General features: G+C 45.6%; 1 protein-coding gene across 4 annotated transcripts; it reads left to right on the plus strand.

Moving 5' to 3' along the window:
- The first annotated feature begins 15 nt into the window (after positions 1-15).
- Positions 16-16,459, plus strand: TNFAIP8L1 (TNF alpha induced protein 8 like 1). Of its 4 annotated transcripts, XM_044417564.1 has the most exons (5): positions 16-162; positions 474-522; positions 861-919; positions 6,162-6,222; positions 13,109-16,459. In XM_044417564.1, the coding sequence occupies exons 2-5, from the start codon at positions 501-503 to the stop codon at positions 13,672-13,674; spliced, it is 708 nt and encodes a 235-aa protein (XP_044273499.1). In that variant the 5' UTR covers positions 16-162; positions 474-500; the 3' UTR covers positions 13,675-16,459. The 4 variants fall into 4 exon arrangements, with proteins under 4 accessions (XP_044273499.1, XP_044273501.1, XP_044273500.1 ...); XM_044417567.1 differs by lacking the exon at positions 474-522 and having other exon boundaries at positions 145-162; XM_044417565.1 differs by lacking the exons at positions 474-522; positions 6,162-6,222 and having other exon boundaries at positions 17-162.
- Positions 16,460-18,290: the final 1,831 nt, after the last annotated feature.

The following is an 18,290-nucleotide window of genomic DNA, read 5'->3' on the forward strand; positions in this document are numbered from 1 at the left end:
ATCGCTTCTTTCTGCCAGGGCTGCCCCCAGCTCCGTCCCGCGCATGCCTATTCAAGAGTGAGCGCGGAAAGCTGCGTGTGGGATTCCGGTTTGGCGGCCTGAGCTCACCTTTCCCAGGGCAGAAAAACCGTGTGCGTTAGGCGGGGCGCTCGCATGTGCCAGGTAAGCCCGAGCGGTACTGCTTTGCAGCTCATAAATTTCTTCCCTTGGGGAGCAGGCAGTAACGCTGCTCAGCGTGGGAGTGGCACGCTTACGGACGAGACGGTTGTTCTTCAAGTTTTCCCTTTGTTTGGAGTTTGGGTCCTAAGGCGCTTTGGGGGCTTTTCCTGGGGCCCAGCAGAGACTTTAGAGGGTCATCTTAGGCATGTTTAAACAGAAAAAACCCCTCCACCTTCCAGCCTACCCCAGCCAGTTTCTGCTTAAACATGCATAGGATCATTCTCCTGTTAATTTATTTTCTTCTTCTTCTTAAGTTTTTACTGTGAGTTTCAAAATCCATAATGGAACCTAAGAAGGAAAAAAGTAAGTAAATAAGCAAGTAAAGGAATATATGAAATTTGGATGGTTCTATTGCTCCGTCTCATACATGCACATAGTGTGTGTGAGAGTGTGTGTGTGTGTGTGTGGAGAGAGAGAGAGAAGTTAATATATAATCCTATATATTTCATATATAGCCAATTAGACTCATACTTTTAGAGATAACTATGCACAGACTTCAACAAATGCAGCCCAAATAGCCATATATTTGTCTATTTGCAAATTACCCCTAAAACTCATCCATCAGAAAATTGAAAGCCTTTGTCCTTTGCTTCTTTAAGGCAGCCATTTGTCTTTCTAATGCTTCAATATTCATCTTTCAGCTCTCAAAAGGCACCTGGAATCCATTTACGTTGACCTTGCATTAAGTTCCAAAAGACTGGTAGGTAGTTATAATGGCCTTCCTGACTTTTTGTCCTGCAAAGTTCAGAAAAACAATAAAAGGCACTCCTGAATCATGAAAGATGGGGTGGGGGGCTGTCTCAGGTGCCTGAAAAGAACATTTAGTTTGCTCAATGCATTTTTAAGCCAATCTTTTGTCTTCATCCAGGTCACTGTTATTTGTAAAAATTAGATTTATTGAGAAAACCGTCATCCCAGGATAGTGAGAATTTCCAACACAAGAGAGATCCTGGGATGGTGGTTTTCTTAACATATATGAGCCAGTTGGCTCCTGATGAAGGAAAAAGGTTGTGTCCAAAATGCAACAGATAAAAGAAATGTTCTTTCCGGGCACCTGACGGCGTTCCAAAGCATCTGCCCAGCACCTCTTTGGGAAGGCTGTTCTGTAAAATTGCATCCCATGGATGGAAGAGCAGGGGGAGAACTTTAGAGTGGAGTGTGGTGCCCATATGTTTAAACCACCATGTGAAACAAAATACATTTTTAACAGTCTGATTTAACTTCTTTTGGGACAGAACTCTGTAGATGAGGTTTTCAGCCTTGGTGATACACGTTGTACATGCTTAGAGGTAACCTTGTCTTTAGAGCATCACAATTTTCAAGGCAGGCTTCTGGCAAAAGAAAGTTCGCCAAAATGAATGCATTTTCCCCACAAAATTTTCTTTTACCAATGAACAGCTAAGCCCTGGTGATTAATTTTTTTAACTGCCACATTTTTATCTTTGCTCGGATTTTCAGAGAGGAAGGTCCCTTGGTATGGGATACAATACCAAATTCTGGCCCAGCCCAGAGAATTGAGCCATTTTCAAAAATGAAGGAGAGACACAGCTTGGGAAAATTATGGGTAGCGTGTTGCCATTTTGCTTCTGTGATTTATGGCCCAACCTATGCGGGTGTGTGAGATTTCCCCTACTTGGCGTAACTAATTGGCACATTACCGACAATATTTATGACACTCATACAGGGAGTTTGCTTCTGTCAGTGTTTTTCCAGAGTGGATCAGCAGTCTTTGCTGCTGAGAGATCTAGAGCTCATTCTCTGGTTTTCAGCCAGGATGACACAGGAATTGTATTTCTGCGTCCAACCAAAGAGACATTTACACGAGGATATCCTTCTTCCTACAGATTCTCCAGCAAAACTCAGACTAGCTGTGCCAGAGCAATCAGCAGCAAAGCCAAATAAGTACTGATTTCTAGGACTCTTTGATTATGGATTCTGCAGCAGCCTAGCTTTTCCCAGCTGCCCCAATTCCATGGATTGCAAACCACTTTTTTTCAATCTGATGTAATGCCACACAAACATGATGATGGGAAACCATGTAAAAATGAAAAAGAAGACTGTCAAAGGACAGACTTGACTTTCCCCCAGATGTTCCCATACATGGACTTAGGAAGGAGGCGGTTTTGTGACCCTGAAAAACAAGACTCTGCCAGCACGTAGTTACATGCTGGTAAAATGTGATAAAAAGGGAAGTTGTTGTTGTTTGTTTGTTTGTTTGTTTGTTTTGCTTGGGGCTCTGTTTTGCTTACTTTGTGTCCAGAACAGAATTAAGCTTTTTCTTCCTTCCACCCCTGACGTGCTTGATTGGTACATCTGGACCGAATCCCACTTTTGTGGACAACACTACCCCAAACTGTGCTTTCCCCCATAAGCTTCCCCCCATGAAATTACAAATTTTGTGTAGATGTGTATACTAGGGATGGAGGGAATAGCTTATTCATTTAAAAATTTATAAACCTCACCCAAATCCCTGCAAGGGCTCTTTGGGTGCTGTATATAGCCACTAAAACCAATAATAAAATAAATAATCCCATAAAATAATAAATATGGACAAGGCCGAGTAGCATTCATTTAAAATTCACAAGAATATATGTCAGTCCATAAAAAGCCACTTCAAATTGGCAGAGGTGCGTACAAATTTATTTGCACAAAATTTGATTTCTGTCGATGAGGAGCCAGTGGTACAAAAGGTACTTGGCAATCCCAAAACACAGGTGCAGAAAATTCATACCATTTACATATCCCTTGCTTAAATGAGTTGGATCCTGATGACCGTGAGAGGACGCTGGGAGGAGATGGGCATTTATTGTGGGTGGAGGAAGAATTGGACCCGGAGCTCCTGCACCCTCCCCCTGGGTTTCAATCGTTCCCCCAGAAACTTTGAGGAAAGGGTTGTAAATGCTTCTCTAAAATGTCACAAAACACAGCAAAATGATGGAAGGGTTTCCAAGGAAGGTACTGATAGCTTCCAATATTTTTGCTGCTGCTGCTGTTGCTAGTCGCGAAGTCGCGTCCGCGACCCCATGGACAACGTTCCTCCAGGCCCTCCTGTCCCCCACCATCCCTGGAGTCCACTTTGTTGCTGTTATGCGCCATCAGGTCATCTCCAACTTGATAGCGACCCTGTGAATGAAAGCTTCCAAACTCTCCCAATCAGGACACCCCTGCTTAGCTGTGCCAAATTCAAGCTTGCGGCTTGTTTGACGGAGCCTGTCCATCTCATAGCCACTCTTCTTTTGCTTCTTCTGCCTTCGACTTTTCCCAGTGAGACGGATGGTCATCTCCTGGGAATCTTGCCTTCTCAGAGTGTGCCCAAAGTAGGAGAGGCTCAGTCTGGCTGCTTTCGCACTGGCTTGATTTGGTTTGGTGTCTACTCGTTTGTCTTTCTTTGGGTCTGGGGTATGGCAGCCAATGTGTACAGCATAAAAAGGGGCTTGGACACATTCCTGGGAGGTGGCTGCTCGTGACTATTAGTCCTGACTGCTCTGTGCTGCCTCTAGGATCAGAGGGAGGGCGCCTGCGTATACCAGTAGTTGGGGAACATAGGCAGGAGGGTGCGGTTGTGCAGATGCCCTGCTTGTGGGATTCCTGCAGGCAGCAGGCTGCTGTGTGAAGAGAACAGTGGCCTAGATGGACCCATGTGCCACGTCAGCATGCTATGAGCACACAAAGTACGCAGTATTTCAGGATAGAAATATTTCAGTATTTCAGCTGCAGCTGCTGGGGAACATGGATGGGAGGGTGCCATTGCACGCCAATGTCATGTGCAGGGGTTGGCCCCCATGTGAAGAGAAGGCCAGGCCTGGAGTTGCAGAGCAGGGGGAACCCCTCCCCCAGGGATGTGCATTCCGGAAACAAGCTCACCGTCCGTCCGTCTGTCCTTGCTCCCCTTGGCATGCTGCATTGGCATTCCTCTTGCCCCCATGCCTGCCCAGAGGCTGATCTGTAAATTATTCAGGTCTTTTTGTGTGGCTGCATGAAAAATTCATCCTGCTGTCAGCTGGGGAGTCATCCATGGAGGACCAGGTTTAGGGTTGCAAAGAACCGGAGCCGGTGACTGCTCCGGTAATTGAGCCAGACTTCAGTGCCGCCCCCAGAGACATCTGGGGATCAGGGAAGGAGGTGAGAAGGCCATGCAGGACCCGGTGTATAATTTCTATACCTCTCCCGGCTGGATTAATATTTTCAGCTTATATCAGTGTTGCCACCGGCTATGGTGCTGGAACTATTAAATGAGGGTCTTTGCCTCCGCAGAGCGTACAATCAAAATTTGTCTCCTTGTGGCTTGGAAACCTCCAGAAAGATTGGAGGGAGGGGTTATTCAGTGGAAAGGTGCAGTCTGTGAATGCCCGGGGTGCTCTTCCTGGTTCTTCTCTGCTTTTTGGATTGACAGTAGGCACAAAAACTGAACTCTGCTTCGTCCATCTTAAATTCCTTTAGGGCCCTCCTAGCACATCAATTTCAGCAATTTTTCTGCTCCCTTCTCAGAGTTTGCTTGCAGGAGACTGTTTGTGCTGGGTTTGCTCTCCAATAGTTGGTGGGCCATCAAGGAGGACTTAGTAATGGATTACAGTATGCCATCTCATAGGGGAAACTTTCTGTATTTCTCAAGGGGGTGTCTTGGAAGGGGGCTGGCTGCAGCTTCCAAGGGGTTCCCCATCATGGCTCAGAGACATGCAGGGCACGTGAAAGGAATGGCAAGTGTGCACAGTAGCATCTGTGTTCACGTGCCAAGTGGAGAGGGAGCACTCGCCCAAGAAAAGCTTGGAATTCCTGAGTTCATTCTGAACAAACCAAACAAAATGTTTGCCAAGCCAGTTCTGAACTAGGGAAATGGGGCAAAACTGCAAAGATCTGGAATGAGTTGGATTTTTGTGAGCCGAGCCCATGCATTCTGTAGCAGAGTAGCTTTTGTTGCGTTGTGTGGATTCTGTGTACTTGCAAACTTTTTAAAACTTTCTCTAATTTTAAGCAAGTTAGATAACAGAAAAATAATAATTAAAAACACAGTCTGAAAATGCACATTTCCTCCTTAAGGTGTGATGCGTGTATTTTGGTGGCATTTATGTATTTTGGGAGATATTGGTGCACTTTCTGAAATGTGATGTTGTGCCAAACTGTGAGCAAATGCTCACAAGTGTTTTGTGTCACACTTGCACAAAATTCAGTTCTATCAATAAGCAGATGATGGAATGAAAGTGGTTGGACTATCTGTGAAACACTGACGGATGAACCATGCTCATTCCAAACGGAGCCAAGCTGAAGATTGGCCAAGAAAGCATGTTACGAGCCAAACCCAGTGAAACCAAATCCTTCCCAAAGAAGCTTGTAAGGTCTGGGCTGGACCCAAATCCAACCAAATCGCATGCTGGCTGAGGAACTGTATGATTGCCAGACTGCTTCTGAGCTGAGCCAGGCTGAATGCTGCCCAGAGAAGCATGAAATTGCAGGGCTGATTCTGAGCCGAGTCAAACTGAAAGCTGGCCAGGGAAGGATGTAGTTGCCAAGATGATGCCGAATGATGCTGAATTGCATGCTGGGCAAGAAAATATGTAATTGCAGAGCCAATTCTGAACCGAGCCAATATGAACAGAGGCCAAAGAAACTGTAAATGCTGAGATGTTTCGGAACAAAGTCAAACTCAGTGCTGGCCAAGAAAGCATGCACCAAGTCAAAGCAGCGACTAGCCACATTTCCCTTATATGCAAAGAAAGAACAGGGAGGAGAGACAGATTTGGGAGGAAAAAGGAAGCCTTTAGGAAACCCTACTTCCTGGATGGCTAGTAGTCATAATGGCCTGCTACAGTGCCGCATCACTTCCAATGTCAGGAGGCTAGTGCAGCTTCAGTCTGATTTGGCAAGGATCTTTGGATGTTCTCATGGTCAGCAAACCTTTCCACTGTAAAATATCAATTATTTTATTACCATTATTACCTTTCCAGCAACTCTTCTCCTTCAACCTCTGCACTGACTTCAACCCCCACCATCAATCCAGTGCTCCAGGTATCAGCTTTTACTTCAGTTATTTTTCAAGGATTCATAGGATGGAACATGTTGTTAGTTGCGAAGTCATGTCCAACCCATTGCAACCCCATGGACAACACTCCTCCAGGCCTTTCTGTCTTCCATCATCTCCCAGAGTCCACCTAAGCTCAGGGCCACTGCTTCAGTGACTCCATCCAGCCACCTCATCCTCTGCCATCCCCTTCTTCTCTTGCCATCAATTGTTCCCAGCATTAGGCTCTTCTCCAGGGGGTCCTTCCTTCTCATTAGGTGGCCAAAGTATTTGAGCTTCAGCTTCAGGATCTGGCCTTCTAAAGAGCAGTCAGGGTTGATCTCCTCTAGGACTGACCGGTTTGATCACGTTGCGGTCCAAGGGACTCGCAGGAGTCTCCTCCAGCACCACAATCCAAAGGCCTCAATCCTTCAGCGCTCAGCCTCCCTTATGGTCCAGCTTTCACAGCCATATGTTGCAACTGGGAAAACGATAGCCTTGACTATACGCACTTTTGTCGGCAGGATGAGGTCTCTGCTTTTAGTATGCTGTCTAGATTTGCCATAGCTTTCCTCCCCAGGAGCAAGTGTCTTTTAATTTCTTTGCTACAGTCCCCATCTGTGGTGATCTTGGAGCCCAGGAAAGTAAAATCTATCACTACCTCCATTTCTTCCCCATCTACTTGCCAGGATGCCATATCTTAGTTTTCTTTATGTTGAGTTTCAAGCCAACTTTTGCACTCTCCTCTTTCTCCCACATCAACAGGTTCTTCAGTTCCTCCTCACTTTCTGCTATTAGAGTGGTATCATCTGCATATCTGAGGTTGTTATTTCTCCCTACAATCTTAATTCCAACTGGGGATTCATCCAGCCCTGCCTTTCTCATGATGTGCTCTGCATATAAGTTAAATAGGCAGAGCGACATTATACAGCCTTGCTAAACTCCTTTCTCAGTTTTGAACCAATCAGTCGTTCCATTTTCTCTTCTCACTGTTGCTTCTTGACCTGCATGCAGGTTTCTCCAGAGATAAATAAGATGGTCTGGTACTGCAACCTCTTAAGAACTTGCCACAATTTGTTGTGATCCACACAATAAAAGGCTTTAGCATAGTCAATGAAGCAGAAGTAGATGCTTTTCTGGAACTCCCTGGCTTTCCCCATGATCCAGCGTATGTTGGCAATTTGATCTCTAGTTCTGCCTCTTCAAAACCAAGTGGCCATGAAAGCTGTCAGGCCCCACTCCTTGCTGTTGTGGGATGCCAAGTCACACCCATTCAGAAAACTGAGCAGTGTCACCCTGAATGTCTCTAGTGTGGCAGAGTCCATGACCTCTCCAGGCAGCTGGTTCCACTGTCATGTTGCTCTGACAGCGAGGACGTTTTTCCTGTTGTCTGGCCCGAATCTGGCGTGCTTCAGTTTAAGTCCTCTGTTCCATGTCCTGCACTCTGGGCTGAGTGAGAAGAGGTCTTTCCCTTCCTCTCAGTGACAGCCTTTGGGGTATTTCGAGAGTGCTTTCCTATCCGCCCTCAGTCTTCTCTTCTCGAGGCTGAACGTGCCCATTTCTCTCCATCTGTCATTGCAGGGCTTGGTTTCCAGACCCTGGATCATCTTCGTTGCCTTCCTCTGAACCCTTTCTAGCTTTTCTGCCTCTTTTTAAAACCTGGGTGCCCTGAATGGAACCCAGTATTGCAGGTGAGGGTGCAGGTGTTTGTTGTGACCTTCTCCGTAATTACACTTCCAAACACAGTCCAAATGTTCAGGCAATGCTCTTCTTCCCCATCAACAAATTACTTCTCCCCATTTTTTACTTGACCTGGAGCAGGTGCCTTTTAAAGAAAGCAGGTCTTATTTGCCCGTCCAAGCTGTGCCAAACTTGCAATAAGAGACCACATAGTGATTGGCTTCAGCCCTGTGGCTAATGAGGCTGGCTAAAAATCAAATAATAAATACAGGAAGCAAACACAACCTACACTCAGGGTAGATTATGGGCTGCCGCTGAGCTGTGGGTTGTTTTGTTGTCTGCCTTAACAAGCCATGAAGCACCTGTGAAGAAAACCTTACAACTTACTGTTGGGTTCTAAGCTGTAGGTGATTCATGGCTTGTTATCTCAGCTGGATTCACACAAGATAACCCTGTTTCAACAACAACCCACAGTCAACCCATATTATATCATATAATATAATCCCATATTAGTGTGGATTCTTGTGCTGTCTTAACCCAAGCAACGTTTTTGGGAGAATTCATTTTCTCCCAGTTATATGTGGGTGTGAAAGCTGGAAGGGAAGACAGCTGCCAGGATGAAAACATGTATTTGAACCATGGTGTTGGAGGAGAGATTTGCAAATATCTGGGACCATCCAAAAGACAGACAAATGCACCCCAGGTCAAATCAAGCCAGAGCTTTGCCTAAAAGCCAGAATGACCAACTGCGCTGTCGTGCTTCAGAACATCACGAGAAGGCCAGCCTGGGGAAGACCATCATGCTGGGGAAAGTCAAAGGGAGGAGGAAGACCGACTCCGAGATGGATCGACTCTGTCAGGAAAGCCACAACCTTGAATTTGGAAGAGCTGAACGGAGATGTCCTTGACAGGACGTTCTGGAGGGCTTTTATGCACAGGGTCACCATCAGTGGGGGGCACCTTGAGGCACAGAACAATAAAAGGCTGGGATTGCAGCTGACTTCAGAGGGGACGGGCGATGCTCAAGGGGACGGGCGATGCCTGTGATGACGCTAATGAAAAAGTCCTGGTGAGGCATCTCTGAACGTCTCGGCTCCATTGCCACCTTACCGCCATTGAAAGTTCTGGATCGAAATCTACAACGGGGTGCGGGAAAACATGATATCGTTTTGTTCCCCCTCTGGGGAGACAATTCACCTTCCTTTCTTGCTGTCAGGGAGTGCTGAAAATGCGGGTGGGGAGAGCCAAATGTACACAAACCCTCTGATAATTCCTCTCTCTGCATCCCTTCAAAGTCTGACTTCTGCTGCTGTCCAAAGAGATTGCCTGCAGGCATTGATGGACCTTTCCCCCCTCTGTTTGTTTGAACACTTACGTTTTTTAAATGATGGGATGCAGCTGGATTGATTCTCCATCCAGGAACAACTCCCACTGCTTTTCTGTTTAGTCTCACCAGCCTAGTGGAAGGGAAGCTTGTCTAGGAATCTGCTGGTCAAGAAAGTAGCTTTTCTCCAGGAAAAATAACAATTTAGGCAGCCAAGGGAAACAGCCTTGTGGTGCTGAGAGATCCCATTAAATTTCCAGAGTTCAAGGTAGGGATTTATGAAAATGTTGTTTGTTTCTTTTTAAATATGTTGTTTGTTTGTACACCTGTATCATCAACTTTCAGTGATGGAATTGGATTTTTATTCTTTTTAAAAGAGATTTATGAGAATTTCATTCCCATTTGGAAAGGCACATTTGCAAAGTGTGGAAGGGCGCAATTTGCACAAATGTGCAGTTCTGCTCCATTTTTTAAAAAATATTGCCTGCAAGTTGATAGGTCTTGTGGGGAAACAAAACCTGCTGAGAAATCCACAGGTAGGGATTACTAGAAAGTCAAACTTGCTTAAATCAGTGATGGCCTCTTCTCTTCTCTTCTCTTCTCTTCTCTTCTCTTCTCTTCTCTTCTCTTCTCTGGTTGTGAAGGAGCTCCTTCCACATCATGACTCTGCACTTTCAGAATGCTTTCCTCAGAGTTGTAGTCTTTGCACCACTGGGAAACACCTTTTATTCTCCTGGGCTTTCTAATCCTTCAGTCACAGCAGTTGTTAAACAAGCTCTTAGAACGTTGTCCACCGTCCCTTTTCTCAGTACTTTTCATCTGGGGCTCAAAATATTGGCGTTTAATATTATGATGTATTATATGTGCATATTTTAACCTTTCTTTTCCAACCTTCCAAGTGAGCTCCAGCTTTTGATGGCAAGCACAAAAATGCAGGTATTACTTTAAGAAAAATATTCCAGAATGTTTCACTTAGGTTGCCTTTCGACTTGCCTGCCTCATTAGTTATACATTGTACCTGTCAGCCAGGAAAGAAAGATAGAGCCCTGTTAACCACCCAGAGATACTTTGGGCTATTGGGTGGTATAAATAATAATAATAAAGAAAGAAATAAGTGCATGCCAGATATGTTTCATTTTTACCACATCTAGCTTCTTAGGGCCTGCAGAGTCCCAATCTTGAGATCAGCTAAAAAGCTTACTTCCACTAAACGGTTTCCTCAGGAAGCACATCCCATATCACAAACTCCTGTGTTTTCTGGAGGGCTGAGAATAAGACACTGGATGATGCCCTGTTAGGATTTCATTTTGGATTGCTCTGTTGCAGGCCCTGCCATCTTTTCTTCTAGACTTCTAGACTTTGGGTCTGGAAAGGCAAATTAGCTCAGTGGCTACGGGCATGGAATAGCAATGCGCATCATTGTCACAATTTCATGCAACCAAATTGCTATATATATTTTTCCTCTCAAGTCCTTGGCTCAGCATCAACTAAACTTTTCCAGTGGCGTGTGGACCAGTGGCGCATGCACTTCGCAGGTCTGCGTGTGAGCAGATGGCCTGGAGGGGCAACGGAAGGGCATGAGCAACACAGGAATAGATCAAAGACAGAGAACCCTTTCAGACCTAGGGCCAGATTACGTTTCGGAGAAGTTCTGGAGTCCACATTCCAGTGATGGGCATGTCCACAGGCAAAAGCAGTGAGGCCAGAATACAGAAAGGCACCGGTGTATTTTATTTCTAAACACTTCCTGGCCATATTTCATTCATTCATTCATTCTTCGCTTTCTATCCTGCCTTTTTCCGACAAAGGGCTCAAGGCAGCTTACATCATTCTCTTCCTCCAACTTCTCCCCAAAACAACAGCCCTGTGAGGTAGGTTGGGCTGAGAGTCGGTGACTGGCCCAAAGGCACCCAGGTGGCTCCATGGCTGAGCGGGGACTAGAACCCGGATCGTCTGAGTCCCAGTCCCACGCTCTTAACCATGACACACACTGGCTCTCCATATATTGCGGCCATGTGCCATCAAGTTGTCTCCGGCATATGCCAACCATGTGAACTTCTGCTTTGGAAAATCTTTGATCTGCCCCAGATTAGCAATGGACACCAAGGCTTAAAGGGACAATTTTAGAAGAGGAGAAATGCAGCATGTAAACTGGAAACATCCAACGCTTGGTGAATAGAGGGAAGGGCGTGTGATCTTCTGGGCCACCTTGCAGCCTTGAGTTGTTGATGGGACCACCTTTGAAGGCAGGTCAGCAACTTCATGAAGGTCCAACAAAGCTGGCAGGCTGTTAAATTGGACTTGCCGATACATTCATATGATTGCAGTAGCTGCACTGGCTTCTGGGTCCATTTCTGAGCTCAGTTTGAAGTGTCCTGGTCCCATCTAGGCTTGAGACTGGACTATCTAAACAGACCTTCCTTCTTGCATGTTCCAGCCTGGACCTTCAGGTCACCTTCAGAGGTCTTTTGGTGGGTGTCCCCACAAGGGAGCTAGAGAAGGGGCCTTCTCAGTGGTGACTCCTCACTTGAATTAAGCCAAACAGGCTTCATGGCTGTTTTTCTCAATTTTTAAGAGTCCTAGTTCTCAGTTTCTTACTGACAGTTTTCTTCATTCCTGTGCAGTTTATGGTTTTACTTTAAGTTGTCTTTGATTCTTTGAAACATTATTGTATGTTTTAAATTGTCCTTTGCTGTTGTAACAGTTTAGCTGTTTGTAATCCCCCTGGATATATGCATTATTGGGTGGAATAGAAATGCAATTAATACAAAGATAATAAAATGGTAATAAAAACCAAGCGGGCTGGATTGGTACCACAGGAGGACCAGACTGACCTCTAGACCTGTGGTTCTGCAACCCCCGCCCCAGATGCACAAAACCTCTTTCCCCCAGGGCAGTTGCTTTCCCCCTACGCAAATATGTGCTGATTTAAACCAATGAACAGATGGACCATGTTGTACTCCTAAATGGATAGATGAAACAGTTCTTTGATTTGATGGCGATCGTCTCAACAGAAATAGGAAAGTCCAGAAAACAATGCTGAAAAATTGTGAAAAACTGAATCCAATTGATTAGGCCAAGGATGCCAAAAAGAAAAAAAAATGCCCAGGAAAGATTTATTTTTTTAAAATTATTCTTTTCCTCCTAGTTTTTCCACTAGAGATCTTCATATCTCTATACCTTGCTTCATTCATTCATGCTTATAGCTTTGTCCTGCATTTTTCTTGCAAGACATCTTACATAATCCTCCTCTCCATTTCATCTCTACAACAACCCTGTGAGGTAGGTTCAGCTGAGAAGGAGTCCCTCAGTGAGCTTCATGGCCCAGTGGGGACCTAGAAACTGGTTTTCCCAAGTCCCACTCAAACAACTCACTACTGCACCACAATGGCTTTCTTAAAATCAAATAGTGAAATTTTATTTATTTATTTATTTATTTATTTAGGAAGCTTCTATCCCGCCCCATTTGCCGAAGCCTCTGGGTGGCTCACGACAATAAATAACATAATAACAATATAAAAACAATATAATTGGAAACGTCCTGGCCAAAGATGTAAAATCAATAAATAATATTAACAATTAAAATGACGTTTAAATAAAAAGGTCTTGGCCTTGCACCGAAAAACGAATAACGACAGCGCCAGGCGGGCCTCTCTGGGGAGCGCATTCCATAAGTGGGGTGCCACGGCAGAGAAGGCCCTCCTCCGGGTACTCACCCTCCTAATATCCTTCATGGAGGGTTCCCGGAGAAGGGCATCCGTTGCTGATCTCGGGGCGGGTGGGCACATATGGAATGTGATGTTACTTGTTATAAATGAACATTTTCAGAATAATTAAACTGTTTTTCAAAGCAAAAGATTGTATTAGATCTGTGCTTTGTGCCTCCACAGGGAAGATGGACCCCTTTAGCACCAAGAATCTGGCTCTTCAAGCTCAAAAGAAGCTCCTGAGCAAGATGGCCTCAAAGAACATGGCGAGTATGTTCATCGACGACACCAGCAGCGAGATCCTGGACGAATTGTATCGGGTCACCAAGGAGTTCACCCATAACCGCAAGGAAGCCCAGAAGATAATCAAGAACTTGATAAAGATTGTCATGAAGCTGGGCTTCCTCCACCGCAACAGGCAGCTCAGTGCAGAGGAGCTGCTGCTGATGAAGCACTTTCGAAAGAAGGTCCACACCTTGGCTATGACAGCCGTTAGCTTCTACCAGATTGACTTCACGTTTGACTGCCAGGTCATGTCCAACATGCTGCAGGAGTGTCGTGAGCTGCTGCACAGTGTGGTCAACACACACCTGACGGCCAAGTCCCATTCCCGAATCAACCACGTCTTCAACCACTTTGCGGACTACGAGTTCCTCTCTGCGCTGTATGGGTCCTCAGAGCCTTACCGCTCTCACCTGCAGAGAATCTGCAACGGGCTCAGCCAGATGCTGGAGGAAGGCAACATCTGATGAGCTCCAGGCCTGTCCACCTTCGTACGCTTTCAGACCTTAGCCAAGGGAACGCTGGGGAACGGCCGTTGCTTGGCTGGTTGGGTGTCTGTTGGGGCCCTTCTGTCTTTGTACAGTGCTAAGTCACTTGCAATTCCCTTTTGGTTTGGGTCGTGTTTCCAAACTAGGGTTGTGCTGTTTGAATTAGTATTCCTGGTTTAGCTTGGTGGCCACTTGGGTTTATTCCACTCGCCCCTCTTCCTTGAGCTTCCCAAAATGAGCTGGTTCCTGCAAAGACTTTCCTTTCCCACCAGATAGAAGGTAGCTGTCCCAGGCAAACTGAAAGCAACTGTGGATTTAAATCCGGCATTCTCTAGAAGAGAAGATGGACTTCACCCGATCGATCAGACAACAGATATACTTACTCTTTCTGGTATTGGTATTTCGACTGTGGCGGAGCAGCTTCATCATGCTCTGAATTTAGAGTTCATATCAGGGTCAGAAAGGATTGCTAAGAACTTTTTTCTCTATCAGCCTTGTTTGGTCTCAAACCAAAGAACCTTTTCATCTGGCATCCTGATTACACTTTCAAGAGACCTTTGCAAAGCTTCTGGCATGGCAAGCAGGGGATGCCCACTTCCGGTTGCTCAGCCTCTCAGACCACAAGAGATTTGGTGGTAGACTCTCTGAGTCCATGGAGGCTCTATCGATTTGCACAAATGCATTTGTGCAAACTTACACTTCCCAAAATATGCAGCTCCTATCCGAAGATGCAAATCTCCCTAGAATGCATATTTTCACTAAAAATTGAAAATGGACATTTCTGTATTTGGGGAGTATACTTTTCTACCACTAAAAATGCACAAAATTAAGGAAAAAATTGAAAAGTCTGCAGATTCATGGAATCGCAGTTTGCCAGAATATCTCTGGGTTGCATTCCTAGAAATTCTTCCATTCCACCAGCAGTCAATCCAGCTTAAATCTGAATCCATCCCACAGTCTGTATTACCTTGGCCAAAACTTTTCAGGGTTTGAATTCCACCCCTGGGCAGGACATGAAACCAAAGCAGGCAGAGCTGCAATTGTGTCTTTTGTTTACTCTGGATGCAATGACACACGCCCAGAACCCTGTTCAGCAAAGTTTTCCCCATGTTCAGCAAAGTTTTCCCCATCTGTGTTTACTCTGGGGACAAAATGGGATGAGATAATATCACAAGCCCACAGCAAAGTCTGTAAAGTGCACAGCAGGCAAAGTGTGTGTGTAGGTACAGTCAAGAGGAAGTCTGGTTTGGGAAGCCTGCACTTGGTGCCCACAACAAACCACAAAGTGCGTACAACACACCATTCTACTGCAGTCCTCATTCATGTGCACGCAACCTCATTCAAACAACTACAATTTATGGCAGGCAAAGGGTTGGACACGCAGACTTGCTTAGATCCATCCCGTCTCTGTTTGCAGATCTACATGCACCCTTCACTCCATCAGTCGCTCTGTGATGGAATCGGATTTTGCACAAATGCGTTCATACACACTCTTAAAAGTGTGCAGATCCCCCATACTAAACTAATCCTCAAACAATGTGCATTTTCATGTTTTAGACTATGGGGTAAATGCACAATTTTGGTTAGTTTTTCCCCTGCAACTAAATTTGTGCAAAATTATGATAGCAGGGAAAAAAGAGTGGTCTGCAGACCTGTGGAATCTGCATAGTTCAGGAAAAGCTGAGGAATCTGTGGACTGCATTTATAGAAATCCAACTCATTTGAGATTATATATCCCTCGGGGCAAGAAGGTGGCTTTGTTCCAACCTTAACTGGATTCTTACTGGGAAAAGGAAGTGCCAGAACTGTGGGCAAAACTCATCCACTGGGCCAAGCCGTGCTTGGCTCAACTCACATAATGAAGATTCCTAGTAGTAAAACTGATGTCTTTGATTCCAGACCGGTGGGGAGTGGGGGGCAACATCTGTGTAGGAAATGTGACAACATCTGTGTCCTGCCCCTGCACAACTTGCTGTTCCCTAATCAGCACACAGGACTAGGTCCTGTAACGAAATGTTGCAGCGCAAAGCGCTCTTGTTCGCTGTTTCTGCCGGTCAACCTATTTTCCTCCACAGTTCTCCATTCCGATTTTTGTCCACCTGTTAGCATTTCATGACTGCTGAGTATGTGCAGCAGTCTCTGGATTGCTTTTGGGGAACACCCCGCAACCACTCAAGGATCTCTTTCTAAAACAAATACCCTTCTGCAAAGCTCATGATGAGCAACCCTGCTGAGCGGTTCTGTTTTTGGCTGGGTGGTGCTGTTTTGGCAGTGTAAGCATCAGTTTTCATGCCAGAGCATCAGAAAAAGAGAATTAATTCTGCAACTGTCTCTGGAAACAAGGGCTGGAAAAATCAAATAGGACCAATAGCAGTGCTTTGATGTGAAAAGGGGGAAGTTCCTGGAAGCAAAGCCATTACTTTCTGTCTGTCTCCAAGAAAACCCTTTCTTTTTGAAACTGACTTTGACAAGTGTCTTTTTTGAAAGCTCCAAGTAGCTAGTCCTCAGGGCTGCAAAGATGAACTTCAGATAACATGAGCATAATGTTAAGGGATGGCGTGCAGGAGCTTTGGCTCAACAGACTGTCATCCTTCATTTTGAGATGCGCAATGATGCAAAAGGGCCACAACACTTCCAGTGCTGACTGTAGCTTGTAGTTAGAACAAGTGGCTTGGCTATTTTTTAAAATACCTACATAAAATTAGTTGAGGGGGCAAGGGAAAGCCATATTTGCAGATATGAAATAAAGCTATTTTTAAAACTGTTTATGAAGTCTTTATCAAAAGGGTGCATTTGGAAATAGCCTGCTCGAGTAACTGAGTCAGAGGCGTTGTCCTTTGATGCGGAGATAAACATTCACGTGGTGCTTGCAATGTACACACCATGTGTGTGTGTTCCCTGTAGATATACAGTGAAGGGAGACATGCCCCCTGAACTTTGTGAGAGCAAATTCATCAGCAGAACATTTATTTTATTTGTATTAAAAATAAATGCCACGAACTTTACAGCTTGCCATGAAGGTCTTTGCTCTTTAGGGCCAGTCTCTTCCATCACAGTGAGAAGGACTTGCATAGCAAGTCACAAAGAGGGGACTTCTCTTCCCGAGTCTCTGGAGAGCAAGCAGAAGGTCTGTGCTTTGCAAGTGAAATGCTCTGGGTCGAATCTCTGGCACCATTGAAAAGCCCCCTGCCAAAACCCCTGGAGAGTCACCGCTCATTAGTGCCAATAACATGGAGGTAGACAGACCACGGAACACGGCAGCTTCCAAGGTCCTTCTGTCAAATCAGCTTTTTGCTCAGAACTTTGAGGACTAGAACCTTACCTCATTCTTTGGGCTGTGAGGTCAGATTCCTAGGTTCCTGTTTCAGATCAGTCATTTACTCAGAGCCTTGAAGACTAGTGCCTTATTTCACCCATAAGGGTTTTGGAGGGTGGCAGCTCCATTGGGCTTCTGTATCCATTCCAGGTTTTCATCTAAGCTTTGAAGAACATGTCCATGGCGCTGAACCTTATCCCCCAAAATAGGACCTTTAAAATACAGACTGAAACCAGGCATCGATGCACTTCCTCATGGATTTTGGAGCTAAGGGGATGAGCTATTTGCTCCACAGAAGGGGTCTTGCTTTCCAAAGAAAACTTTCCAGTTTCCACTTCCAGAGACCCCTGGAAGGGCTGGGAAAGATAATGTTCTGAAACTCTGGAGTTGCAAGAAATGATCGTGCATCCTAATTTGGAATTAAAGAAACAGTTAAGCTGTCAGCACAAGCTGGCTTCATGGCGAGGGGGAATCCAGGAGGAAGTGGCTTTTATGGCAACAGCGCAAGCTCTCCCACAGCCTGTAGCAGGATGGAACACAAAGAGGCCTGATGCTGCCATGGCTGTGTGTAGTACCCCCAGCCATGAACACACACACACAATACCAGGCTCCAAAGAAGGGCTCAAGCTGGGCATTTGTGGGTGGAGGGCAAAGAGTTTGCAACATCTGAGGCTGCCATCTTTCCTTGAGGGCTCTCGGGCCCAAGGGCCTTTTTGTCCACCTCATCATCTGGCAGAGAAGTCCAAATGGCATGCCTTGCAGTGGGAGATTGCTTTCCATCTACCTGCCAGGGTCCAGCCACTTGCCAAGCGGTGAGGGCAGTCCAGTGGCAGCAAGAAAGAGCTGGGTGGATGCTGCTACGGAAGCGGGAGAAATGTTGATAAGGGGAGAAGGTTGGTCAGCCCCCGGCTGAGATGCGGCGCAGTTAAGAGCAATAGGAATTGTTTCAAATGAGGAGCACTGCTCACACCCCAAACGCCAGGGGTTTTGCTCTATCTGACCCAGAATTGGTGGCCTCCTGGCCTCCTCCTGCTAAGTTTTATGCCCCTAGTTCTCGAGAACCCCAACAATCGCAAAACGGGGAGCCTCAATTTGGCTATTGCAGATCTTCACAGAGGAAGAACTAACTCAAGACAGGAGAAAGTTTGTAACTCGGTGGTCAAGATTCTGCTTTTTCAACCTGTTTTGTCCCAGGTAGGCCTTACAGAGAACACGCCTGCTATCAGGTAACCCTTTCATTTACAGCTTCTGTTGTCCTTCTTCTAAGAGTTGGAAATGT

This window comes from Varanus komodoensis, unplaced genomic scaffold (assembly GCF_004798865.1).
Source record: "Varanus komodoensis strain SLA01 unplaced genomic scaffold, ASM479886v1 scaffold89, whole genome shotgun sequence".
NCBI classification, from domain to species: domain Eukaryota; kingdom Metazoa; phylum Chordata; class Lepidosauria; order Squamata; family Varanidae; genus Varanus; species Varanus komodoensis.

Bases quoted from the DNA above. Each gene is read 5' to 3' on its own strand.
- TNFAIP8L1 (XM_044417564.1), top strand. From the start codon at position 501: ATGGAACCTAAGAAGGAAAAAA. The intron at 920-6,161 runs GTAGGTAGTTAT...TTACCTTTCCAG, and splicing joins CATTAAGTTCCAAAAGACTG to CAACTCTTCTCCTTCAACCT. The intron at 6,223-13,108 runs GTATCAGCTTTT...GTGCCTCCACAG, and splicing joins CCATCAATCCAGTGCTCCAG to GGAAGATGGACCCCTTTAGC.